Source organism: Hylaeus volcanicus, chromosome 6, assembly GCF_026283585.1.
Source record: "Hylaeus volcanicus isolate JK05 chromosome 6, UHH_iyHylVolc1.0_haploid, whole genome shotgun sequence".
NCBI classification, from domain to species: domain Eukaryota; kingdom Metazoa; phylum Arthropoda; class Insecta; order Hymenoptera; family Colletidae; genus Hylaeus; species Hylaeus volcanicus.
In genome coordinates this window covers 24543398-24570734 of record NC_071981.1, presented here as the reverse complement: position 1 = coordinate 24570734, position 27337 = coordinate 24543398, and the positions used below count along the sequence as shown (strand labels likewise).

At 40.8% G+C, this 27337-nt stretch overlaps 3 protein-coding genes across 9 annotated transcripts; 1 reads left to right on the top strand and 2 right to left on the bottom strand.

Moving 5' to 3' along the window:
• Positions 1–584: 584 nt before the first annotated feature.
• LOC128877980 (serine/arginine repetitive matrix protein 1) lies at positions 585–21631 on the top strand. Of its 4 annotated transcripts, none has more exons than XM_054125710.1 (12): positions 585–700; positions 8721–8910; positions 10368–10404; positions 10949–11118; positions 11470–11646; positions 15574–15789; positions 16146–16392; positions 16529–16879; positions 16954–17162; positions 17371–17617; positions 17724–18192; positions 19960–21631. In XM_054125710.1, exons 2-12 carry the CDS (start codon positions 8842–8844, stop codon positions 20489–20491), a joined length of 2724 nt encoding a protein of 907 aa, XP_053981685.1. In that variant the 5' UTR covers positions 585–700; positions 8721–8841; the 3' UTR covers positions 20492–21631. The 4 variants fall into 4 exon arrangements, with proteins under 4 accessions (XP_053981685.1, XP_053981687.1, XP_053981686.1 ...); XM_054125712.1 differs by lacking the exon at positions 585–700 and adding an exon at positions 3077–3418 and having other exon boundaries at positions 8730–8910; XM_054125711.1 differs by lacking the exon at positions 585–700 and adding an exon at positions 3077–3418 and having other exon boundaries at positions 8726–8910.
• A 145-nt stretch (positions 21632–21776) lies between these two features.
• LOC128877981 (vitamin K epoxide reductase complex subunit 1-like protein 1) lies at positions 21777–24411 on the bottom strand. The gene is made up of 4 exons (XM_054125713.1): positions 23746–24411; positions 23421–23613; positions 22601–22698; positions 21777–22271 (listed from the first exon to the last, which is right to left on the bottom strand). The coding sequence occupies exons 2-4, from the start codon at positions 23600–23602 to the stop codon at positions 22039–22041; spliced, it is 513 nt and encodes a 170-aa protein (XP_053981688.1). The 5' UTR covers positions 23603–23613; positions 23746–24411; the 3' UTR covers positions 21777–22038.
• Positions 24412–24558: 147 nt separating this feature from the next.
• LOC128877982 (SUMO-conjugating enzyme UBC9) lies at positions 24559–26677 on the bottom strand. 4 transcript variants are annotated; one of them, XM_054125717.1, is made up of 5 exons: positions 26482–26677; positions 26346–26415; positions 25106–25189; positions 24770–25032; positions 24559–24684 (listed from the first exon to the last, which is right to left on the bottom strand). In XM_054125717.1, exons 2-5 carry the CDS (start codon positions 26409–26411, stop codon positions 24618–24620), a joined length of 480 nt encoding a protein of 159 aa, XP_053981692.1. In that variant the 5' UTR covers positions 26412–26415; positions 26482–26677; the 3' UTR covers positions 24559–24617. The 4 variants fall into 4 exon arrangements, with proteins under 4 accessions (XP_053981692.1, XP_053981691.1, XP_053981689.1 ...); XM_054125716.1 differs by having other exon boundaries at positions 26503–26675; XM_054125714.1 differs by having other exon boundaries at positions 26346–26675.
• Between the last annotated feature and the right edge of the window lie 660 nt (positions 26678–27337).

Below are 27337 nucleotides of genomic sequence, written 5' to 3'. Positions count from 1 at the left end.
GGGTAAGCTACCACCTGCTGTGGCTCGTCTTCTTGCTCACCTACATACTAAGCGAAGCGACGCTTGCGACGCGTGTATCCCCCCGGAAGAATACAATTGAGATCGATGAGATGAATTTTTTTATAGTTACGTGCCGAAATGTTTCATACAGGGTGTCTCAGTTATGGTGTCCGTCCGAAATATCTCCGTTGCTTCGAACGATACGAAAAAATTGTTCGGATAAAAACTTTTCAGTTTTGAAGCGGCAACATTACCATCTGCACAGGAAGCATCCGAAGGTCATATTTTCAAAAATTTCAAGGTTATCAATGTTTGTTCAGGTTAATCGTTTTATTAGAAAAAACAACAGCAATGTATCAAGTATTGTCTTTCGATTTATAAATGATAACGTTATTTGTTTCTATACACTATCTAGATACACGCGTGTTTCGATACACACTCTAGAAATCCAGAAAATGGGTGTGTGACCAGAGTCACGTGGGACGAGGTCTGGGTTAGGTTAATTGCCCGCGTTAGTTAGCGCGTTGTTGCTTCACCGGCGTACCAGCAATTTCTGCTATTGACATTGGCACGATTGCTCGGTATTCTCGCGACACGGGGACCGTCGACGCGTGTTTCGCTTCAAGGATACTACGATCTCCGTCTTTATACCGAGAACGAGATTAGCGCCAAGGAAAACCGGGAATAATGAGATTACGCGGTGAGAGAATGCTAACGAATCTGTCGTGACTTTCGCTCGTTGTTTCTATCCGAATCTCTGTACTTTTTCGTGCGAATTCTATTATTATGGTGGCTTTAAGAAAGTACCAAATGTTTGATTTAAAAGAAGAAGAAATAAAAGAAGATAAAATGATAAAATTGCAAGGTTACAAAGTTACAAAGATACAAAATAAAGAGAACTCAATTATTCGTGTAACTTTTACCATTTTTACCAATTATGTTCTTTCTTCAATAATTTATTGCAAGCTTTAAACTATTAACCTTCAACCCCCATTGTTAGGTTACTTTGTTTTGATCGACACGTTCCGTATTCGTCCATGTTAATTTTTAATTGTGACCAATTGTGACTTTATTTCTCAGAATGTGTCACAAGTACCTGCACCTCCGAAGCGTCCCGTTCAATGAACTACGTCTTCGTTAGCCGTCCAGTTACGTTACGCGATACGCAGAACGTCGAACAGTCGTAACGAGCTGCCCCAGTGAACTTAGCCACGTTTTTTCCCCTTGGTTGCGTCTTACGTAACAGAAATGCAAAATTCCTTCGGCAAGCACTTTTGAACTGTGCAACAGCGCCAATAGCGCCTGTTATGGCCTCACTGTTCAGTGTAAACAGAGCACATCGACGCGCTATTGAGTCACGGAATAACGATTCCCAACGTTAACGATAACTATTAGAACGACACGCTCAACGATGATGAAAGTGTTACTCAAGCGAGCAGTCTGGCTGTTTCAAAATATAAGATACGATTTTTTTTTTCGCACTTCCTACACACACTGCGAATCGCGGACGACATCCAAACACTGCTCGCGTCGTCCGAGTAAATATAACCTATAATGCTGCAGAAGGCACAGGGTCAAGCATCTGGCGATGCGTATAAACACTAGTAACATCTGGCAAAGTTGAATTATCTGAATTTATTCTTTTCAAGGATTCGTACTTTCTTATGTTTGTTAACCATTCGAGAGAATCGGCGATAATAGTAGGTATTGGTAATATCTAAGGTACTATAAACGTCTCTTTTAGTGTGTTTTTAGGTTAGTATCTTTCGCGTTGGAATAAAGTAAATTCTATACTTGAATATATTTTATTGTATATAATATGCAGATTATATACGATGTTTTGGCATACGTCGATAACGATAATGATGAGAATGACAGATGACTATGGTAAATGACAATGGTGAAGACGATAATGATATAAACGACAATTACAATAATAGCGTCGATGACGACAATGATGATCTAAATAACGATGACGATGACGATGATGGTAACCATGACAATGAATCCATTAATTTTTCATATTAAGTTTGTCAAAAACAAATTTTCTTTAATTCTAGATTTGCAATAAAATAACAGGCAGTCTCATAAATGTTTCCAAAAAGAGTCTGTTAGGATCTTCGCACGTTTCGTTCGTATACATACCGTTCTTTATTTCCCCGTCGGTTTTATCTTCTGTTTTTTTTTTTTTTGGGACACCCATTTTTGGTGACGGACGACGTTCGCGCGAACGCAGATATTAAGATACAATATTACGATTATGTATGTTCACGGATGAATCACTTGGCGCGCACGCGATATAAGGTATTCACTCGAACCGTTGCATTTGCATATTAACGACTCCGAGCGCTAAGAATAGTGCTCTGAGAATGTATTCGACGCTTCTGTCCGGATATTTATCGTACACGATGACTTATTTAAAGATGCTCAGGCTAAATGTGCATTAATCAACAACTAAATTAATGCTTCCTTAAAATTTGGAGACCTCCCATTCGACGAAGGCTTATTTATACACGTGTGTGCGTTATTAATTAGGTTACTGATGCTTTTAGTGTATCAGCGCTTCCATTTATTATACGCAAATTGTAATTGTTTTTTCTTATTTGAGTAATGGATTTCATGGATGTCATGGAGAAAAAAGTATGGTATAAAGGAGAAAAGGAGGGAACTAGAAAATTCTGGCTAGAGTGAAGTGTAGGAATTTGGAAGAAGAGAATAGATACTGGGTAGCCAAGAAAGACATTAAACATTGCATACATAGTAAATTGTCAGGCATTAGAGAGAGGGGAATAAAAGAGGAGGAAGTGATAAAAGGCAGACCAGATGAAAGGGTGTTAGAATGGTTAAGAGAAATAGAGAAGAGTCTTTATTATCCTAATCATCCGAGCCACTTTCATATCGAATGCACGATTAACATCTTTAATTACAGTGCATCGTCGCGAGTCTCCGTAAGAAATAGTATATTTCTCGGTTTGCTTACGATTGTCTGGGGATAATAAAAAAAAATCCGGATTAAACTCGTCAGAGTCGTAGCTCGGTTCGATCCACAGAGAAAAGTAACAGTCCCCAGTTTGAATCCAGCTCGATCTCATCACCGGCGAAACTTCGGGCGCGCTTCGTGCTGCTCCGGCGATCTTCGTTTCCTGCTAGGAGCCCCGTGGCCGGGGATCCGTCAGACGGCGCTCGATGGACGGACAGTATCGTGAGCGCCAGCCGCGGCAGCATGCGCGGGAACTTTGTTCCGCGGTCCGTTCTTCGATTCTCGCGTTATTCGATCACGTCCCGCGACGAATCGATCCACTTGACCTCGTGGTAACGCGTGTGCGCGTACAATTACACGCGAAGACACTGTTCGCCGTACCACTCCGTTGCTACACTTGGATTTAACGACGATCGCCGAGGCACATCGTAGAATCAGGTGAATGTAAACACGGTTCTTTCTCTCCTTTCCCGCTCGCTGGCTCTCACTCTCGCGGCCGACCGGGCCAGAGACGAGCGAAACTCTTATCTAAACGAGAATAGCGAGCGACCAATGTGATTTTTACGAGTGTAACGTGATCTTAACCGAGTCCTTGTAGTATTTCCTTAAATGGCCATTGTATCTGTAGGGAATTTTTTTGTGACGAAAGCGAGTATCCGGTGTAGATGGGTTATAGGCTCGTCAGAAGTGTTTAGTTTGAAGAATGCTCTAGTAAATTTTCATTAAAAAGTACAAGTTTGAATGGAAGGTATAAGCGAGTCCTCGTACCAGGGTATCACAGGTTAGGAATTCCCTAGTCGCGTGATTGGGTGGGTTTCTCGGGTCTTAGTGTTCGAAACGGAGTGAAATTCGAATTCTTAGTGGAAAATGTAACTTCGTGTCGTTTGCTTCTCGAATTAAAATTGAAATTTATATTTAAATTAAGGAATTAATTTTGTGGCCGTTCAATCGAATTTGAAAAACAAATTGCTTGCAACCTAATCACTCGTTGCCCCATTTTGAGTGAGTAAGAGTGATATGAGAGTGTAAACTTTAACTGTTCGATCGGATCTAAAGAACAACTTCGTTGCGATCTAATCCATCGTTGCCCTATTTCTGATCCAAGTATCCTCGTACATTCGGTCGGTTGGCCCACTTGGGAGCCGGCGTGTGCCACGCGCGAAAAATGCTCGGCCACTCTATCGAACCGCCTTTTTCCGCGAGGATGTTACGAGACTGGCATTGTCAGCGCCTTACGTAATTCGCCGTGCACGAGAAACGATGGGAATCTTCCCAGTGCATCGTCTATAAAGACACGCTTACCGCGTCTTTTCCACGTGCTCCTAACCACGAGTCTCCGACTTTGTCCCTAAACTATCTATTAGAATAATTCGTCATCTGGATTAATTTGCGGTTGCGCGTAATTCAACGAGATTGAAGACCGCGATGCGGGAACTTGTCATCTTCGGAAATTGTGGCTCTTCAACTATCCGAACAATTTCTTTCTTGTTTGAAAATTTTTTTCCTTAGTTTATCGACCGTTAGCGGTTGAACACATATATAAATTTAATGTTCTTTCTTCAAGTGGTGATTGAAAAAAATAAATTACAAATCTTTGCTTATCTTGTAAATATATTTATTAAAAATTCAAAGATTTTTCCCATACGTATCGAATGGAAAATCCCATTTTTCGATTACCCAAGTCTGTAACCGAGATAACAATTTTTTCTCGCATAAAGCTTCTTTTTCGTCATCAACTATTAGTTTTTTAATCAGCATTTGAAAAAAAAAAATATAGACTTCTAAAATGATACAGTCTAGTAGACGTATATAGCAGGCGTAAAAGAATCTCGTTTGAAATTGAAATAAAAAATTAAAGGAGCATTTGGTATAATAAATGTCTGTCATATAGCGAGCATCGAAGCGATCTGAATCGTCTCTGTGTGCGTGGACGATAATTGACGTGCATAACGATCGGACGACTATAAATTATCGATGGCAAAGTAATAAAATAAAAATGTACGTAAATACCAGCTCTTACGAGTGATGTCAATACTTATCGATGACGTAAATTGTATATACATAGTATTAACCTTTTCGGAGACGATACAATGAAAGGTATAGGTATTCACGCGAAGAAATAAATATAATTAGAGAAACTAGTACAGAAATAAAAAGAAGTTTTCTATAAAATGATCGAAGTAAAGCGTCGGATAAATTTATTTACGAACTTCCCGCGCTTATTATCTTGTCCCAAGATGGCGACGTCCTTGTCGAGGTCACATGTTCGTCTCACTGTACGCACACGCCCACGAGTGTCCACCTGCTATCCGATTGCTCTATTTATCCGTCGCTTTTCGTTCCGTGGCCAGGCATTTAAATCACTCGCGACGTCCCGCGCGGTGATTTAAACGCCCGAGAACAATCGCGCTCGGAACAATTTACGACGACAATTTGCTCCTCGTGGCGTGCGCTGTCGCTGTGCTCGACGTTTTTAATCCCGCCAGTTGCCGGTGACTCGCAAAAGTACCGTGGCATTGTAACGATGAAGGTAAAAAAAAGGAGAGAAAATAAGGAATCCAAGAAACCTTCGCTTTTTGCCTTATAATCGCGTGCTAGAGTGGAGGTAATATAAGAATATTATTGGAACGGTTTAACGTGAAATATTCATTGTTTAATTTGATATTCAAAAATTTGAAATTCATTCAAGTATTACAGTCAGTGACGAAAAGATAGGACAACCTAATAATTTCTACATCTTTTCTTTTCTTTTTTTTTTTTTTTTAAGTAACATAAACGAAAATTATTGTATATAAAATATTTGATACTGTTTTTCTTCATAAAATCCGATTGATTAAACTAAAATGTCGTTATTCGATGTAATGTATATAAAGTGCAGATATCGAAGAAGGATAGGATTTTGTATAAGACTAGTCCTGTTGCCTTTAGTACCCATCATTTTTTTCCTACATCCATTATCTTTGCTCGTCTAGAGTTAGTTTTATTCTAAGAAAGGCTGTACGACGATGGTCGCGTTGGACTCGCTGTATATGGTGACGCGAGACCAGAAAAACGTCCTCCACGACGGGGGACAGTTTTCACTTGTTTAGTTGTATGCGAGCGTGACGCATCCCTGACGTCACGCGCATATCCAATGAGATAAATCCGACACGGTCGTATATAGAATCGTCGTTGAAGTGTGATGTCGATACGAATCGCGTTTGTTTTCCAGCCTCGACTCAGCCAACCCTAACTTGTTACGAGTCACCTTCCATCAGGGACAAGCTCGCTTTTTCGAGTGACATTTCGGATTTTTCTAAAATTTATTTACACACGTCGTTGTCTTTTACGATAGCGAACTCGATTTTTCGTCATTTTAAAAATTGTTTGTTCCACTGTTGTTTACAGCAGACCCAGGTTCGATAAGAAAATGCAACAAAAATTGGATACAAAATTCTGTACTCGTAGATGTGTATATGTGTGTATATGTATGTTCATTAGTATTCTCAGAGTTAGGTTAGGTCTAGTCGTTAAATCTGGTTAAGATAAGTTAGGGTAAGCTTTTTCAGTCAGGTAACTCCTGGTTAGGTTCGATTAGGTCTGATCGGATCAATTGTGGACAAACATGGCCAGGTCATGTTTAATTATATCTGGCTAGTTTGATTATATCATCTAGATAAAATTTACAAAGCAGAAGAGTAACTCTCATCCTCCCTCCTCATTCCTTTTCACGATCTTAAAATGTTTGCTTCATAATTTCGACTATTTGTTACCGTAGGATCATTAGAACCGTGGACATGTTGCTTAAAAAAATGCAGATCGATTATTTCCCCCGGTAGCGATCATTCGTTCTAAGACCGCACGTTGTAAGCATAGATTGCACGGGTGGAAAAATCGAGATACTTACGTACCTGTTCCAGCCAGGACAGGGAGAGCTCGTGCGTAATTCCAACCGCAAGGACGCGAGTTCTCAATGGCGTAGGCTGACGCTTTCCCTCCATTAACCAAACTCTGATTCGTTCCCCTGATTCCTTCAATCGTCATCAATTAAACTTCATTTTTAGAAATATCGTGAATTTAGATTTAGATCCAATCAAAGAGAAATTAACCTCCGGGGAGTATCCACGCGGAGGAATCGAGGGCTGTAAGTAGCGCCGTCTGTAACCTGAGCGGCAACTACGCTGATGACCAATGGTCGGCCTCCGTGCCTCTGAATTAGGTGCATTGGTCGTCCAGGTGTGTCTACTATAAATGAGATTTCTTAGAGTACTGTGCACTGGATCCACGTAGCGCCGGTATCATCCTGAGCACTACAACAGTATTAATTACAAAAAAGTACTTCGTTTCCGAAGATAATAAATAATGTTAGGAAATCAAGTGCCTCGTACATCCATGCCGGCACCGATAAAGAATTACCGTAACTAGATACTATCAGCGAAGAAATTATGGTACCAATTTTTATTAGGTTAATTTTGCATTTAAAAATACGCTAATATAGAAATAAACATCTTGCTATTTCCACCTTTTTGTTCGAAGTCGTCCGCCGAGTGAGAGGTCCGAAAAGAATTCGATTTTCACGTCAAAGATGCATCACGTTGCGGCCGACCAATCACAGAACGATGCGATGAAATCATCGAAATGGTTGAGAAACGCCACGAACTTTCTCGAATTCCCTAATATTTTTCGAACAAAAGGGAAATCGTGCCTTTGCACTTATAAGCGTTTCAGAAATGCGTTCGAAACGATGTAAATTGTAATACGATGTAATTGTAATTTTAATCAGATTTTAGAGGGCCGCGCAGACGCGGGAAAGTAAGTGACGCCAGGTGGTCGGGCAGCGTGGAGGATACTCGAGGGTTAAATACGGGGTTAACAGCGGAACAATTACGCCACTGCGATCGGCAACTGGTCGTACGTGGCGCACGCGTGTCTTTAACCATCTCGATATCGTATCGCAGCCCATATCGAGGTGGTCGCGACCACAGACCCGCGTGCCTCCGCGGCCTTCGACTTCCAACCAGAAAGAGCGTCCTGATGAATTATTACGCCCCGCCTGTCCACCTATACACTCGCTGGACACACTGTCCAATCCACGGCACGTTTCAAATGCTTACGGACGGGATTTCCATTACTAAGACGATTATTTAAGTCATTATTCGAGTTTTTATCGAAGGAAAGTTCACGAAAGGAGGATGCTCGAGAGTGGAGATTTTTCGGACAGGCTTTGAAACGAATAATTCATGTAGGATCGTTCGCACAATGTCACCTTATAGAGAAAAGAATGTCTTTATTATCCAAAAATGTATGGAAGCTTGTAGAACTGATAATGGCCATACTTGCCTATATTTTATGTTTTACCTTCATCTCGGAGACCAGGGATCTCCAAAGTACTATACTTTATTTTGACTGCATTGTAAAATTCACATAAATTCACATAAATTCACATCGTGGTAAAGGTAAAAGTAAATCATACAAAATAATAATCAGATGCTTTTATTTAACGATCAATTAAGGAAGACAACAACTTACATACATAGTGTCACTGAAAATTTTAAATGTAATTCAAAAGTACAGTATGTTGGTACGACGAGTTACCAAGGTCTTGGCACTTCGGATTTAGTGGAGGTGTCGGTATGGCCGTTAGGATAAAAAGGACCCCTTGATTCGGATAAATTACAGAATAAAAGTTACCCTGGTAGCGTTTGCGCGAATACCTTGGCGAACTGATCGCAACTGATCTTTTTGTGTTTGATCTAATCAGGAAAGGAAGATCGGTGATCCCGGAGCAGGGATTCGAGAGGAGGAATCCGTGAACTAATAATCCCGTTTCCCGTCACGAAGCGCGACTGAGAACATCAGGATCCACCAGCAGGCATGATCGAATGATGGAGGTGCTTTCGACGCGGCGATACGAGGCTCGCCCACCGCCAGCCAGCCATCCACCCATTCTCGTGAGTAGACTATCTTCCATCTTGGATCCAGCCGATAACCTGCAAACGGTTTTCTTTATAGGAAGTCCGTAAAAAATGGTACATTCGAATAAATGTCTTCATTCCAACGTCTCGAGGTTTCGTATTCAGTCCTCTTCGGAAAAGTATTGTACGGATAGTCGTGTAGCGATATAAACTCTGTATCATTTTAATAATCCGAAGAAAATACTAAATACAGATAATTGGAGGACCCTCCAAATATCTTTTTCCAAGCAACGTTATTTAAATTAAATTTTATTCGTTTCATTATTCCAAGATCGTATACTTAAAAGGAAATCAAGAAATTTGAAATAGAGCACTGAATTTATCTCATTCGATTTTCGATAATATTCTCTAAAAATAAAGGGGAATGGTATTTATCATGGTATTTATCATGTTATTTATCATGTTATTTATGGTCGTGTTTCTAACCCTCGAAAAAGGAAATTTAGGCGTAAAACAGTTTACCTTGGAACAAAGACGTAGCGTTTAGAGGTACACAGGCTGAAAAGTTAAAAGATTCCGAGTATGGCAACGCAACTATAAATCATTTTCAATGTTATGTCGGTCTACGTTTTGTATTAGGTTTTTTATTTATTTATCAGTCATCATTTGCGATGCAAAGTTTGTCGGAAAGTCGTAAGAAACTTTTTCGTAGCGAAGAACAACAACGAGACCTTCAACTTCTACGCGTAGGCTTTGAATCCCAATCGTACGCATTGTGGGTTGAACTAGTTATGATCGCAGCATATTTGGCTAGTCGACGCATTGGTTCACGAAACAAACGCTTGGGAAACGCTAGCGAGGAATCAAATAACTCATCTGACGCGTGTGCGTAAGGTATATGCTCAAAAGACTATTTGTCGTTGACTGCTACGTGTGGATTGCAGAGCAGTGGTTTAGACTTACGATTAGTGAGACCAGGAGCTAATTACTTTAAGGGGACACTTGCCTTTTCTGAAGTGTTCTCTAACAGGCATTATTAGTTCAAAGATATATTCATTTTTGCATTATTCCTCGTATTAGGTAGACCGAAAAGTAATGTCGTTTCTTTTACATTAAATTCAAACTTTCCAATAAATTTCTGTCTTTAATTCGTTATATAATCGGCCTCGTTGTCAGCAGCCTTTTGTCGCCTAGTGTGCAAATTTTCAACGCCAGAAAAATCAATGAGCTGATAAATGATAAACAAGTATTTAAGATGGCAAAAACGACGTTACTTTTCCAGTCCACCTAATACGAGTTACAAAAGTTTGTTCGAAATTGAAACACTCGAACGAAAAAAAATCGAATAGGAAAGTACACGAGCCATAATTTCAAAAAGTTTAGCTCCTTAAAGCACCGTCACAGGTGATCGATGTCCCTTGCTCGGATAAATCCCTCTATGTAATACTCCACTCGGTCCTCCCTATCTGACTATGCCGTTTTTCTCTTTTCAGATTGACCCTGAGAATTCCGTGGCGCTGGTCAAAGAAGGTAATTCCACGAACACGATCGTCACGCGTTGTTTGCTCGCGACACGGACGTGTTCGAGCCGTGATTCGAATAACTAGATACCAGATAAGAAGGAAGGCGTGTCGCGCGCGCGCGCCAGCGTCTGGCAAACGTTCGCTCCACGGCAGGTCTATCCCAGGTGGACCATGAAGTTTCGAGCTTTGTGGCTAATTTCTGGATAGTTCGTTTGGGATTAGCTCGAATGCATGCCATTGCTAAATTCGACGTTGTCGTTGTTAAACTTGTTCGCATTTCGTCCATTTTCCTTTCTTCTCTCTTTAGTAGTGCAATGCTTGGCTTCGCGCCTGTTTACTTCATCTTGTCCAATCCTTATGTCTCATAAACAAAAAAAATACGCGCGTTGTATTGCGATTTCTATATTTTACATTCTTCCTCGTATCCGTGCACTCCTGCTTGTTCTTCTCTTTCGATCTATTGTCCTCGGGCAAGAGATTGCCATTTTAACCGACAATAGCGAGGCGTCCATAGCCTGAGACGAAAGAAGTAGCGCTGCTTTCGGTTTCAGAGGAATGGGAGACCCGCAAGAAGAAGGAAATAACTACCACCAGGCAGATAGAGACCAGAGTGAAGAGGCAAGTGGTGCTGGAAGATGGCGAGGTAGTCGTCGACTCGGGCCCTCTTGTCACCACCAACACCACCGAGGATGTCGAACAACAAGAACACACCACCCAAGAGGTAAGTTACCTCGGGTAACTTTGTTCGGGTCAGATAGACGCAGACCCTATCGCAAGATCAGCCACAGAGTTGTAACATAAGTTTACATAGAAAACTATAGCTAATGATGCATCATTAGATATTTAGAAATTAATTCTGTGTCTTTATATTCAATCATTTAAGTTCGTGTAGACATATTTATTCGTCGTTCTGTTACGTTGAAGTGCCAACCTTCTAATTTCTCAGCCTGATTTCCATTGTAATGAACTTATGTTAATTTTAGAACCTTCAGGGTGTAATATCCCTGAGGCAAATTCAACAGCTCCCAGATGGTGCTTCCTGTGTACAATGGGCAAATATATTTTATTCCAGAGACGAACAACAGGTGATCAGCCGCAGGAGGTCGAGTGGCCAGGTGGACGAGGGCCCGCTGATGACGGTAGCGTGGTGCAAAAGGAGTTGAACGAGACGGTGGTAAGGAGCCGCGAGGAGATCGAGGAGAGGCTCGAGACGGAGGATCGCCAACAGCTGGGGGACATCTCTGACGAGGTACTACTACGTGACAGGTCACAGAGTAGTTTTACAGAGGCAAAACTCCTGCGTTTCTCGATAGGAAAGATCGACCTTCTCGAGAGTTTAATTTTAAATGGATTTGTTTGTTACTTTAATCGATTACACGCAAACCAAAGCAATCTTCATCTGAAATTCGATTTTGACATGTAAATTAGGCAGGAATTGGGCTGTCTCGCTTTAGTATCGTATATTTTGTAATTCTAAAAGATATTGTGCTCGCAAATAACAGTAAAAGGTTCATCGAAATAGACTTTCTTGCGTATTAATTTTAATCTGGAAATACAATGACAGAAACATCAAAGGAACCGACGAGAGATTCGCCTCTGTAGAATTACTCTATAGACACACCCACGCCTAAATTCCACCTGCGCGTGCCGCTGTGGGACAGAGTGCGCGCACATGGATCGTTTCTCTCGTTTGGCGCGGCTTTAAGCGCCACGAAAAGGTCAGACTGCCTTTCGCGACGGATCATCGTCCCACGTGCAGCCTCTGGTTTACTCTAGACTTGTGGTGGAATGTATTGGGATATGCGTGGAATGTGTGTGGACTACACGGAGTGTTTGCGGAGTACCTGGAAAAAGGCAGAAATACACTGTATTTAATGCAGTGGTGGGCAAAAGGATGTTGAAAATTGTACGTTTGGTCACGATGTTAATACTTGTATGGGACATCGCCTCCGTAGGCTCGATATTCATTTCCGAGATATTTCGGTTTAAAGATTTTTGTACGTGTTCTTAAGAGACTGATATTCTTTTTCTTTTTTATTTCAATTTTGTATCATGGAAATATACTTTTTATATATATTATGTACTATATACTGTGTATTATATATTATCTTGCGGATATTTTAAGATTAAAATTAATTTTTAACGTAATACATCGTTTTAATTGTCTATCTCACTATGGTGTTCTTATATCGTTGTGCTTTGGAAATATTTTTCTGTGTGAATTCTTCGTGGCAATGGTTTCGACGCAGAAAAATATAAAGACACTATAGCGAAATAATTAAACGTTCATTTTAATCTTAAAATATACGTAAGGTAATATATAATATACTGCATATCCCGTTAACAGAAAGGAACAGGCGCGATGTGGGTTATCCTTGCACCCAAGTGATTATCCAATCCCCCTAATCGCCGCATCTTCTCCGTTTAATGCCTCCGTTGGTATTCGTTTCGCGTTGTCTTCTATATAGCTGCGAACGTGGCCCGCGCGTGGCTCTATCGCGTCCAATCCACTTTCCCTTTCGCGAACGAGCCGACACCTCCTACGATCGCGAAAAGAGGAGACCGACAAGTAACGAAGCGGAAGAGGAGTCGGTTTCAAGAGACGCAACAGGTGCATCCTGTGCCCGATCCTATTTGTCACGGGCGGTTATCATAAATCTGCGGTTAACGGGTCCGACGGCTGTAATGGCACCTTCCTCTCGCCAATGAGATTTCCTCGAAGCACGGACGGACCCGTCGACCGTAAAGAGGATTCTCCGTAAAGGTTGAGCACGCTTCCTTGTGGCACAGTAACATTTCGTGCCCCGATGATCGTTGCGCTGGGAGTGGAAGAAAAGTCTATTACGCAGGGAAAGAAAGATTTATCTTTTGTTAGAGGGAATCGAGAAACAATCGGTTACTGTAAACTGTAATTTCAATTAGCGATCAATAGATTTCTCGTATATCAATTGTTACATCCATTCGTATGGTTAGATGACATGCGTTCCGTGGGATAAATATTTTGTAAGAAAATATGCTCGCACGCGGAGACATCTTGCGCAAGAACAACACACTTTGCACGGAGAAAAATATTCCTCACAGTTCGAGGAAAAAAATTTATTTGTCACACAATCTACAGGAAATACAGGTCTCGTATCAAGTAGCATTCGAAATTCACGCAAACATAATTCAGAATAAAACACACATTCTACTAAAAGAAAACACATGTCGGCCCCAAAAACACGCATTTCGCAGAAGAAAGACACATCTTATTCGCTAAATGCACTTTGTGCTCAAGGGACACACACATTTCGCAAAGTCCACTCGAAACACAAACATTGCACACGAATACCGATCGAACGTCATCACGAACACATCTTCCACACTGAATATGGGAATGGCGTAATTCCGCGTGGAAATGACGCGAAAAAGAAATTTCCGATCCGAGAATAGGAAAGCATCTAGCTTCTGGTGTATTGCAAAAGCTGGCCAACAGGTATACGGTGTTCGCGCACGAACGATTCGGATAACGAGGAACCCCGATCGTTTCGTGCGAAGAGGAACGAGAGGAGAGCCAGGATCGAGAAGTGGGGACGGACAAGGAACGATACCTGGCAAACTGCATAGAATGAAAGGAGACGAAGGGAGAGAGAGCATCGTCGAGTAGTGGAAGTCGATGATCTCGACTTCGCTATCCCTTCACCGAATGGCGACGAAGCGGCCGAGATGCCGCGAGATCCCAGTCACAGCAGCTGTTCCGCGCTGAAGTATCTTCAACGGTCGCGCAACGGGCACAGAGATGGGCAAAATTTGATTTTAAAACGAATTGGCAACGTGCAGCTATCCATTCGCGACGTTTATCGAACAGTTCAACAGTCGTTAACAACTTAAAGAATTACATTTTTCTACGGACGATATTGTATTTAATCTTGTCTCAGCTTACTCGTATTGGCGTATTCGATAGTCCGTTAATTATACCAAAGAGTTTGTAAATTGTTGTTCGTTTCCGTTGTGAAATGTTTCGAATGTTTATGTTGTATTTTAGTTTATCGTAAATTGTCACTTTTCACGTTCATGTTTCCTTCGTGTTTAACGTAGTTCGAAATTTGTGCACGGATTCGAATTTTATATCGCGTTCGCGATAACGTTCGTCGTCGTCGCGCTGTCCCGCTGGTTGACGGAGCTACGGTATGCGGTAGCTCCGACTTCAACGGATATGACTTCACGAGCTCGTTCACCAGGCGACGTATCCTTGTCGCTGTGGCTGACCAGTGTACGAGGACCTATGCAGTGTTTCGAGATTCTCGTGGACGTCTAACGATCGAGACTGTAGGGTGATTTTTCGTAATTCCGATTTCCGTGTAGTTCTGTGATTATCCTTGTTTCGTTGCGATTAGGGTTGTGGTATGAGAGGATCTCGTGGTAAGTTGGTATTGCGCTTGATACATTGGTCGTTTTCGAAGAATCGTAGAATTCTTCTTTGAATCTTGATATCCACTGAAATATTTGTATTAGATAGGCTAATATTTGTTCACGTTATAAACGCATTTCTTATTAATTTATCATCATAGAAGTAACGGTAATGTGCTGATTACACTGACCATTTCTTATCAGTTCTTTGAATCTTGATTTATTACCACAATAGATGTTTAAAGTTATACTCACGTATAGATCATTTTGGAGGAATTGTAGTCCCATTGTCGGTTCCTTTTTCCGACACACGAAGCCTGAATATTTACAGCCTCGTCTATAATTTTTATGTCATTAACTTTTAACCTTCGGACTCTCCAAAACTTATACCTAAGTTGGCCAGAAAAATTTCTTTACCTTCCTCCTCTGCCGTAACATTTTATTCGTAAGAAGATCGAAATCTTGCCGCATTCGATTGGACGCCGTAAATGGGAACCTTTGTCCCCCTATATTATGAAACGATTTCGCGTAACCTAATCATCGGAGCGTTGGTATTATCGCGCTGACACTTGCGCCGAATCTTTCACAATCATCGTCAGCCTCGTTTTATTTTTACCTTGCCAAGCGGAGTGTCGTGACCTCAACTGCTGGAAACACCTTTCCTTCCACTTGTCCGTCGAGGGGAGCCTGACCGAAGGCCAGAGGATCCGGTTTATCGCGACCAGATTTCGGGACGTCGACTGTTCCACTGTCTTGACCAGGCCAACAGTAATTAATCTGGTTTCAGGCGTACCAGAAGGCGGTGAGAAGCAACAGGGGCGACCTGAGGGTGGCTCTCGCCGAATCCTGTAAGCAGTTGACGTCCCAAATTGGTCCCAGAGTCGTCCAGCACACGACCAAGTCGAACAAGGTTATCGACACGGAGAAGACCTTGGAGAAGAAGGAACTGAAACCCGACGGGCTGATCGTCACCGAAAGGAAACGGACCGTCGAGCACGAAGAGGTAGCTGGGGAACTCGATTTTGGTCTTGCGACACCTGGGTTGGTGATTGATAACGTTAAGAGGGAGAATATTAATGAATTATGAGTTTAGAGTAGAGATAATACAACGAAATGACGGTATGATGAGGCGACGATACGACAATGCGACCATGTGACGATATCATGAAATGACGGAGTGACGACAGAATAAAGTGTTGACATGACGACATAGCAAAGTGATAAAATGACGAAGTAATTGTATGACGAAATAACAAAATATCCATCTGACGAAGCACGTCTTGACCTCTGACATTTCCCTCAGGCGTCGAGGACTATATCGAATTAAGATGAGTTCTTTACAACGTCAACTGATTGCAGATAAAAGACGACGAGGTCCCCGACGACGGGAGCGACGCGAACGGGGACGACGCGTCGGAAAAGAAGAAGGAGAGCTCCCATAGGTTCATCAAGAAGAGAGACGAGGACGTGGTCGATTACATCTCGGGTGGCGAGAGGGTCGCCCGAGAGATGCGCTACGTCGCCGAAACCACCGAAGGGGAACGTATAGGCGACTGGACGCCATCGCCAACGGCCATGCGAACCACTCGTTTCCACAAGCATCCTGGTGGGTTCCTTCTAGATGATGGTTTTTTGAAAAATAACACAATTTCATTAAGATGATAGGAAAAAGTAGACAGATAATCTGAATTGTTTCCAAACAAATACCGAAAACATACTCACAAGATGTTTAACTGTCGCAGGCTTTCCCGCAGAGGGCTTTCCGGCGCGAAAAGACGTGTTGACGAAGAAGCCACTGGACCTAGAAGAGGAAGATGAAGCGAGGAAGTTTGAGACGTCCAAGTGGTTGGAAAGTCACTTCGGCAGCGAGTCCCGTTCCTCTCACGGTTCCATCGAGGCTGACGAGTCCCCTCTGCAGACCAGCAACACCAGTTACATCAACGTTACCATGAAGTCCTGCCCCTCTAAAGAGCGCGATTACCAAAACGTGACCTCTAACAGACATCAGCGAAGAAGCACTGGTAGAGACTCGGCGTCGCCCTCGGGATATTTTCATGGGATCAGCGAGTGGTCCGAAAGATACCAAGGAAGAGGTAGGATTTATTCGCTCCGTAAAATGTCACATCTTAGGAACTTCAGGAAAAAATAGTTTTATTTCGTTATTTAGAGAGGCAGAATCACGGAAGAACGAGCTCCCCGGCGCAGTACGTGGAACCAGTTCAAACGAACGGGCATGCGCATGATCACACGAGGAATCAAGTCCAGGAGTCCACGTATTCGAGGACGTACGAGTCCGTCCTTCGACGGGAGCACCAGGATTCCTACGAGAGACAATGTACGCCCTCCCCGCCAATCAGGCGAAGATCCAAGGAGCAGGTGTGTAATAAAATTAATAAAATTATTTATTCGAATTTCTCGATTTACAGAATCAATCTACTTCACCGTTCTAATGGAATGTTTTCCTTCCTTAAATTTGTAGTACTGTTGTTGTTACGTTAGTGATATGAAATCTTGAATCAAGGTTTGATCGGATTCCTAAAAATTTCTTTTACAAAATGAACTACACCAACGGTGTTGGTTTCAGTGGTCTACGAGATCCGAAGAAAGAACAAGCGTGAATGATTCCGTGCCATGTCGCACCGCAAGTCCGATTCATGTGGTACAAAGGACTTGGGAGAGTCGCAGTCGAGACGTCCAAGAGCAACCAGTGGAACGGGAGAACCGTAAAAAGTCGATCTCGAGATCTAGATCCGCTTCACCCAAACCAGAGTTGGCCCCGCGTGAAAAAAAGATCTCCATCGAGACTTCACCTCCAGCTCGTCCTGCGAAGAGTTAGTTTTTAAGGCATTCGCACAGATTGGACAATAGTCCCAGCCCTGTATGACAGTACGGAAGCGATTCGTTTGATCAGTAATACATTAATATCGCATCTTCTAGGTTCGGGGCACTCCAAGTACAAGATTGGCGAGTCGTTCAGGAAACTGGTCGGAAAGCTGCGCTCCGCCAGCTCTGAAAGGAAGAACAAACGCGCAAGTAGCAGTTCTACCTCCCAACTGACCCAGACGGACGACAACGGACCCACTTATCTCCAGTACAACGTAATCGATAAGAACATTCCTTTGGTCCATGAAAAGGACGTCGAAGAGAAGCCTCCTGAACGACCACCCAGGTCTCCCAGAAATGCCACAGTGAACAACAATGCCAACAAGACGACAAAAGTGGTCAGGACAAGCGACCACGTAGCGCAAGAGCAATGGCAGCGCAGCGAATCGACGCCACCGGTTCACAGGTATTACCTTGGAGAGGATCCTTTCGGTGGGAGCATCTATGGGCGCGAAAAAGGCTACAAGGACGCGAGACGGTCGGCGAAGACGCGCGGCAGGACTGCCGCTGAGATGGAGTACAGGTAACCAAGCCACTAAAACAGGCATATTGAATTCAATATGCCCGGACGAATACTTCTCAGCGTGTCCAGACAAAATGCTTCCGAGGGCAGTTAAGCTACGTCTCTCGCGGGCAAAGGAATACATCGATACTTATACATCGATCAGTCGCACAGGATCTATGTGAGATACGAACGACAACTTAAAAGGAAAAATAGATTAAAATCGTCTGCATATTATCACTTCTTGAAAGAACCTACATACACCTTTGCTTCACTACTAGTATCAGTGATTGAGAGTTCCTGGTCTCATCCCTGCCACTACCCTAAAACTCTTATCAGATTTGTTGACCTACATAGAAAAGAAATTACTTGCTAAGATGTGAAATGGGTGTGAGACTTCGTTTATCTTTGTCCGCGAGAGACCTGGTCAGACCATGCCTGTACTAAAAACAATAGACAGCTAGTTGGAAGCGTGTGCGTCAGCTCTGCGGTTGTGCAAGCTAATTGCAACGCAAGCGACGGTGTAGCGTTGCTCGACTGCGAAACGAAGGCGTGTACGAGTGTCGATAAACGTAAGCCGACGTAGGTTTATGCAATCGTCTCCTGAAAACGGTGTGCTTCGCTTGCCCGAATGGTGTTCCTAGAGGAAAGTCGATCGCTTCGACTGTGGGTGGAGGCTGCATGTGTATTGTCTCTATGTAGTAGGACGGGTCACCGGCTATATGGGCGCAGAGATGGGCAATGTGTACCTTAAATAGTGACCGAACGACGAATACCCTAGTGATCTGTATTCTGGTAAAAGATAAGCAAAGATTTAAGTTAAGACTTATTGTGTGAAGTGCATAATCATCTTATAAGATTTAACCCTTTCAACCCTAGTGAGACATACATATATGTCTCAGTGAATATATCCATTGCCATTGATCCAATTAAAATTGAGAGTGAGCTCTTTAAGAGTGAGCATTCGATATTTGTCATCTACAGAATATAATTTGTCAGGTTATTCGTCGCTTGGTGTATTTAATGTATGCAATGAGCCCAGAAACAGTTGTCTACTACCAGCGCCTCTAGCAATGAAACCGTGCAGTAAATATACGCCATCGACTGCTACATTGGTCATTCGATTTTACTTATTTTACCAGCGTACTGCTGGTAAATTATCATATAATTGTCCGCCTGAATCACTATGCAACAAACACGATACGAATTGTAAGAGTAATAGTTGATTCATCATTTTTTCGCAAATGGCGCTAGTAGTAGGAATGACTATGTCTAAGCTCATTGTACATAGCGGTCCATTAGAAACTGGACAGCTTGATATCTTCGCTATTTTAAACGGTAAAAATAAGTGTTGGAAATAAACGTTGCATGATTTTTAATGGGGCATAATGTAGCGACAATAGTTTCCTTGTGAGTATTGATACAATGGAAACTACGAATTTGGTTGTTGTGCCGTCGAGATCGTTGATTTTACGATAATATAATAACAGTTATAGCTAATACTTCCTCAAATTAAGTGGTCTAACCTTTTCGTCGAAGCATGAGGAGCAACTAAACAAAATTTTACCTGAATTGAACATAAATAACAAGAGTTGTAGGTAAGTCGCAAACACGCGACTTTTGAATTTTACTTATATAAAATGGCGAAGATACCAAGATGCTCTGCATCTGTTAGACCACCCTGCGCATTCAGTATCGTAGATGCATATCGATTGCAAAATCATTCGAGTGTGTTCATCTCTGTGTTGGAAAACGGGAGTCAATTGTCGAATGTCGGCGCGGTTTCAGCGTTGCGTCCAGCTCCCTCGGCAGGTTTAGCAAGTCCACCGGTCGACTGGCCAGCGACCACGAAAGGGAGGATCACTTTAGGAGCACCCAAACGTTACCCAGGAACCTGCACTCCGTCGGACAGTCGGCTCGATCGCAATCCCGCCCGACGTCGCGACGTCAGTACCTTTCGTCCACCCCGACAAAACAGCCAACTGCCGTACCGTCGTCGAGCCAGTCGCGTCGGTACGGCAGCATGATCAACATCTCCATTAAGAACACGGTGACGTCACCGAAACACGCCGTGCAAACCAATCTCCAAGCTCCCGCAAAACCTGAAAGAACTTACAAGTCCACCCTGTCGCGCAGTAAAAGTTTCAACGTCGAGGCTGCTAGGAACGGCTTGGAAACACCCCCACCGAGGATACCGTACACGTCCAACTTGCAGTTGAATCGATTGAACGAGACGCCGCCCCTGAAGAGCCCGGGCATCTTAGCAAGCATCAGTCGCAGCAACAGGGACCTGATAAAGGACACTAGACACGAATACTGAATCGTTGTTGCACCTAACGTTTCGATTCTTAACAAATAAACCAGCGACCAAGAGAAACATACCATTCTAGAACGATACAGTAGAGCAATTCTAGTGTCAATTTATTGAATTAAAAAAAAAAATTGCCTATTTCGCTTCTATGTTGGACGCCATTGCTCTAGAATCCTGAATTTAAGAAGACTTATCACTAGACTGTGAATTTTATGTATTTATGACGTATAGCAATATAGAAAACATACAAATCCTTAAATGATTGTCGTAAAAATAATTAATTACAAGTCATAAACGTAAATTGATATTCGGGAAAATCTATTACCGCGAGACATACAGAAATCAAAACGATAGAATAGCGTATCGCTTGCGCTTGCTTCAGTTCATCAAGGAGGCGGGATGATCACATGTGATCACATATGATCCAGCACAAAAACTATACATCATATATATTAAATATATTCTACAATTAACATAATACTATTGATATTTTCTTTTGTATAATTGCACATACATTTTGGTTATGTTTAGCATGTATTGATTATATTGGCTTGTATCATAAATGCATAAAATTCGCAGTCTACTTATCACAAGGACTTCTTACGATGTGTTCTACAAAACTATACAATTTAAAAAAAAATGTGTTCTCGATAATGTAAGAATGAAAGTTCCATGACAAAAAGATAGAAATGAACCTAACCTTACATTACACCATCGCTTTCTAGATTTCTCGAAACTGGATTAAAAAGGTCATTATATTTGTTTCATCGACTATACGTATATTAGTTGGGACCAAGTCAATCGGCCGTTCGTGGTTGCTGAAATGATAGGTCCCTACTATATCGCCCTTTAAAAAATTCCTACAGCTTAGTATAACATAAATAAATATATGTACAAAAGTTTAAGCTTGTGTTCGGTAGTTTACTCGATTGAAAATGTTTAAACGTTCAATTTTGATGAGTGCAGGTTAAATTGACCCCTTAAAGTAAACTTCGAATTTAATTTATCACTCGCAAACCAGGGGTTGACCTTGAATGGCCACTAATTTTCAATGCAATTTAATTCAAGTCGAAACCATTATGCGGGTATTGATTATTACAGGAATGACTTTAACAATAGTCTGTATAGTGTACAATAACGTTATCGCTGTCTATAAACCACTATATCGATTGTTAGATTGTACTTTATTTACATAACGCTTGATGCGAGATTTAGTTTCCTTTATCCCGCACACCAGGTAACAATCCAAGATCACATATCAAATTAATAGAGAGGGACGAACAAGCGTTGGAAATTAGTTGTTAACAATGTTTTATTAAATGTTACGTTGAATTGTTGCACGTAAACCAAGATTTGTTTGCATTTATAGCATTTATTTCAACAAGAGATATATCAAAATAGTGCATACAAACGTCGTGGATAAAATGTGTAAAGTATTCCTAAATGGAGCATTGTAGATCGTAAGTAAACTATATAAAAACAATAAATGGTAGATTTCTAAGGGTTCTTCCTTACAATTGACACGAGCAAATTTTCTGTTTCGTAAAAATCAATATTTAATTTGACTTCTTCTTCTTGTTTTTATTCTTATTCGTGCCATTTCGAGATAGTTTCCGATGCTTCTTGACGGCGAGTATTAAAATAATAGCGTTTATTATGTAAAGACTAACACAGATTACGCAAATGTTATTTTGCATGTACAAAATGTAAGCCAGGTAAATCGTTGCGAGGTTCGAAGCAACTGCTAATGCTACGACGATAGCCGAAGTGGAATATTTATTAATCGTACCTAAAAAAATTGTTTATTAAAATTTTATTACGAAAATAATAAGCTGCAATATCTATGAATAATAAAAAAAAAAAACAACAAATTTCATATAAGGCGTATCGATTTGTCAACAGAGACATACATTTCCGATCTGAACATGTAACACAAACAATTTTGTAAGTACTTATTGTAAACTAATAATCATGTTCAATGACACAAAAATATTTCGATTGGGTTTGGAAATTTAATTAGCTCGTAAAGATTTTGTTTCTAGCAAGTTTTAAATTTTGCGCGAATTGACTTCAAGTCGTGTAACCACATCATAGTAAAAACGTGAACGTAATACGTACTCAGTACCCCGACCAAGGTATAAAATATTAATCCGTATACGGAGTTTAACATATATAAAGGAGATGACTCCGGAATTATTCCGAATCCTTTCCCGTATCTGTAATAAAACCTCGTTTAATACATTGCAATTTATAAATTAAATGGAATTTGTAAGTACCCAGGGCTGATATACGTGATTAAATGTAGAGACTTTAAGGCTGATACATGTACAAGTTAATTCGATTAGTAGGATTTATTATTTAGACGCTTAAAAATAATTTATCGTTCATCTGAATAATATTTTATAGCTTCACTGTTCGCAAACGGTATTCGTAATTATAATTCGAAAGGAAAATAATTTCCGACCAATCGAATCGTTCAATGAATTGCAACGGAAAACTTGTTGGTCAAGTTTCTACAACAGTGCACAGATCTCAGTCCAGTATAATATAAAGTTAAAAACAAATCGAGAAACACAAATGAAAACACGAAACACGACTTTTAACATTTCCCAAAGTCATAGAATGTATGTAAATAAGTTTATACCACAGAGTATGAAAAGTTAAGACTTCTTAAAACTTTCTGAATAAACTTTACATGTTAAGGGACAGTAAAGCTTGTACTCGTGTGGCAGTCCCTTTAAGTGAAAATACTCTATATCAATTCCACGAAATTAATTTTCGAATTCGAAAACTTTCCTGTGGGAAATATTATCTTACTCTTTTTGTCCCGGAAACGAAAACAGTTGTGCACCACTGCTTCATTGCGCAAACTTCACTCTACTCAATTCGACACACCGTACCGTGCACACTTTGAATTGTCAAAATTATGGAAACTTACTCGGACAGAAATGCTTTCGTGCAACTAACGTGTTCGCTAATGTCACACATCGCTTCGTACGAATTATCCTCCCCTTTAGCGATTCCCAAAACGTAGGCATAGTAAGATGCGGCAAATCCTAGGACGCATGCCAACGTGATTCCAGTGTCTATTTTCCATACTGGTCCTTTAGTAGTAGACATGATTCGATAAACTAAATAATAACACTCGAAATATATAAAATTGTTCACGTTGTTTCCATGCAGTCGACTTTCCTCGCTTAACGATAATTTTGTAATCAATCACTGGTCGAATTTCACACAGAATTTCACAAACGTTAACTCACGTTGCTCGCCGCGGTCGCAAATAATACGGATGCGGCGATCGATAATCAAGCGACCATGAAAAGACCAGTGAGATTGAACGTCGATGATTTCACACGAGTGTTTTCTTCTGCAACGAGTTAGCTCTTTATCTCACACCCTTTGGATAGTTATCGTTATTCCGATAGCATATGAATTGATTTCAGGGAACACTGCACGTAAACATGTTAGCCTTTATTTATTTCTATGAACGTAAGATATTTATATCAGCGCATTTATGTGCTTTAGAACGACGTTCAATATTTTCAATTTAAAGAAACATGAACCAGATGAATTGGAATACATTATTACTTAAAATTTGTACATTGCTTACAAGACTTTTAAATACATTTTTCCGGTGTTATTCTGACTGAGTTTAATGTGATTAAAGACGAAATGTATGTTTCGTAACTATGTCGCGTTTCATCCTCTTGGTGGTATAATTTGCATAGTAAATACATCGTCCCGTGGACTTATCGTTAATTATCACTAAATCTTACGGATTAAATTTTTTTACCTCATATATAAATACCTATTCACGGTAAGGAAACAAATTATCATCGAAGAACGTGTGGCTGAAAAGAGTTAACAGAGTAGTACACAAAATTTATCAAAGAATCATTGTTTTTTCTTGTGACTTTAACGTAATGTATGTTTATAAAGAATATTAGCGATTACATGCGAGGACTATATGACACAAACAAAAATGCAGATAAAAGTAAATCAGCTACGTCGTATACTAATGTTACTTATAAAAAAGATAAGAAATGTAGATTGATATCAGAATACGCTATAGATATAAAATAACCACTTTATATAGTTGGAATATTAGAATTTAGAAAGACATAGTATAGATTTATTCCTGTGGAGCCATTGCCCTAGCCTGGGCTTTGACACGTTTCTCATATTCCAAACGATTTTGACTGTAATAAGAGAATAGAAAGTAGTAATTGAGGGAGTAATTATGTCTCAATTAGGTTTGAAACTTGTGTAAAATAAAAGTAGTACCAGTATATTGTATATGCCTCTGCTTGAGCTGGGTCTTTTACATTAGGTTCGTTCAGTAAATCCTGTATACCGAGCAAGATCTGTTTGATAGTAATAGCAGGCCTCCAATCTTTCTCTTCGTCTAAGAGTGACAAACACACCGTTCCCGAAGGATAAACGTTCGGATGAAATAAGGGAGGTTCGAATTTACATTTTGGAGGACTGGATGGATAATCATCTTTGAAGATCATTCTCAACTTGTACAATCCACCTTCCCATGGTGTCTATGAAATTGAATATTTAGACAGCGTGGTTAAAAAGTTGATGATAACCAAGACATTTTCAATAACAACTTACAGATTTCTTTCCGGGTATTGCACATTCCCAACTCATCAAATTAAGAGTTCCATCTTGATTTTTAATTGGTCGTGCTACAAACCCCTGTGAAACAAAAATTCAGGTTACCTTGCAATATATAGCGTTGAACATAAATATCAGCAGAAAGCAACTTTCACAGCTGTCATAAAAGTCATTGTAAATATTTGACTTTTACCATAACAAGACATAATCTCAGATTCAAGGATAATAAGAAAAAGTAACTGTTGGTCATTTTCATTTTAATATCAAAATCTTGCAGCAACTAGCTATAGATTTTTGTCTATTACATATAGCTTTAGTTAAGTTACATGATACAATCTCTAACCATGAAAGTGTTAATACTGCAAGTATGGAAGTAACTCCACTACTATCTCCAGATGTGTATGCAATCAAATAAGTTTAGTAAGAATCAAAAAAAGTTAAATTTACTTAAAGCAAATGTTCATAAAAGGACATACAAAATTGAAGCTTGAATTTACAAGAGAACTAGTCCATTCTGCACTAAATGAAGTAGCATTTAAGTTGAGACATTCAGTTATTGTCGATTGCCACTGCTTACTGTAGGATTCAACTCTACTCTTGTGTATCGCTGAAATGAATTTTTTCTTGTAAGGAGATTATTATCATGAAAGGTACAAGAAGAGTTGAAGATCAAAGAAAAAATTAAAGGAAACATCGAAGGTAGAAAGTCTCTGTTCCCAAATAAATATCAGCAATACTACATTTTGACCTTTCATATTACCAATACTTCTGCTTAGATTGAAATTTGTTACAAAACGTACTCGTTCTACTATTTTCTCATCAAATACGTCAGTTTCTTTTTGTCCTATTACGCTTGAATATGAGATAACGTAGTTATATTATGATGAAAATCGACCGTTCGCAACGGTTTTTTTTCCGAGAAACGGTCCACGCCGATATTTACGTTTGCAGTGTATATCGTCACGAATTTTGCGCGAACAAAGTGAATACTCGTGAAACGGAAAGGTTAGGATTTCAACTGGAATTGTTGTACTGCAAACATATCTCGAGAGTCGGACAACAAACTATCGTTTCCAAATGAATCGTGTTCGAGCGACAAAAATTTATTATCCACGCGAGTTTACAGAGTGGAACGATCTGGAAATATTGTAACAACAGATTGGAAAGTAGCGGTAATCGCAGGAACGAATCATCGAGTTATGGAGAGTGAAAAAAAGCGATACAGAAGAAATCTTACGAAAGGATGATCTTTCCTCCATGCTTTTCGCTCTTCGGCGAGCCTGGCAATTGCGATGCCTGACATTAATCTGCAACAAGTATGCCTACTGTTAGAGTAACGTATTTAGGCGCGAAATATAATCAAGTGGACGCACGGACGCGAATCGTGACGTTACCACAGGTGCTCGTCGATACCGATCCCGACTTTGAATTCCAGGCACTTTCTGCGCCTAAATATCATCAAATACTCAGGCGGCACAAGGGTGAAAGCGGATCGTGTATGGGGTGCGCGTTCAGAAAACTTATAGATTCTCAACTGGACTTCCTTGGAGCCACGCGGGGATCCTCAATGTAGATTCCTTTTCGCGAATGCCGGGGACCCCTCGCATTAGGGTCTCTGTTGGTAAAACAGAGTACGTGACGAACTCTGCAGAGGGAATCCAATCAAACGTCGGAACCAATTTGTCCAACTCGATGATTGGCTGGTCAATTACACGTGAGTTTTAATTGATATTACCCTAGATTTGCTGTGTGGTCCTTGTTGCGTAATTTGAGTGGTCTTATCCAACTGTACCAATTAAAACAAAACTCAAATACGGAAAGTATTAATAACCAGATATTTTCAGAGCGAAAAAGTTCTGTTGTCACGTGAGAGACGACTTACGACCGATAAGGGTTAACAAAAAAAATGTAGTAGTTGTGACTACTTCAGTTGCAATTAATTATTCAAGTATTATGTTATCAAACGTAGTAGTTGTGTAATCGAGCACGCGACAACTTCGAGATGACAACCAACAGACAAAAAAACTAGCGAGGGTTGTCACATAAAACACAGGCTGTTATGCGCCTACGAGATGACAACGGAACCGACAACCTGGCAAGCATGGTTGCCGCATACTGGGGCCTGCCCGCACCTGCAAGATGGCAACCGAACTTACAAACCGGCTAGCATAGGTTGCCGCATGAAAGGGGTACCTTCGCGCCTACGAGATGGCAACCAAACCGACAAAC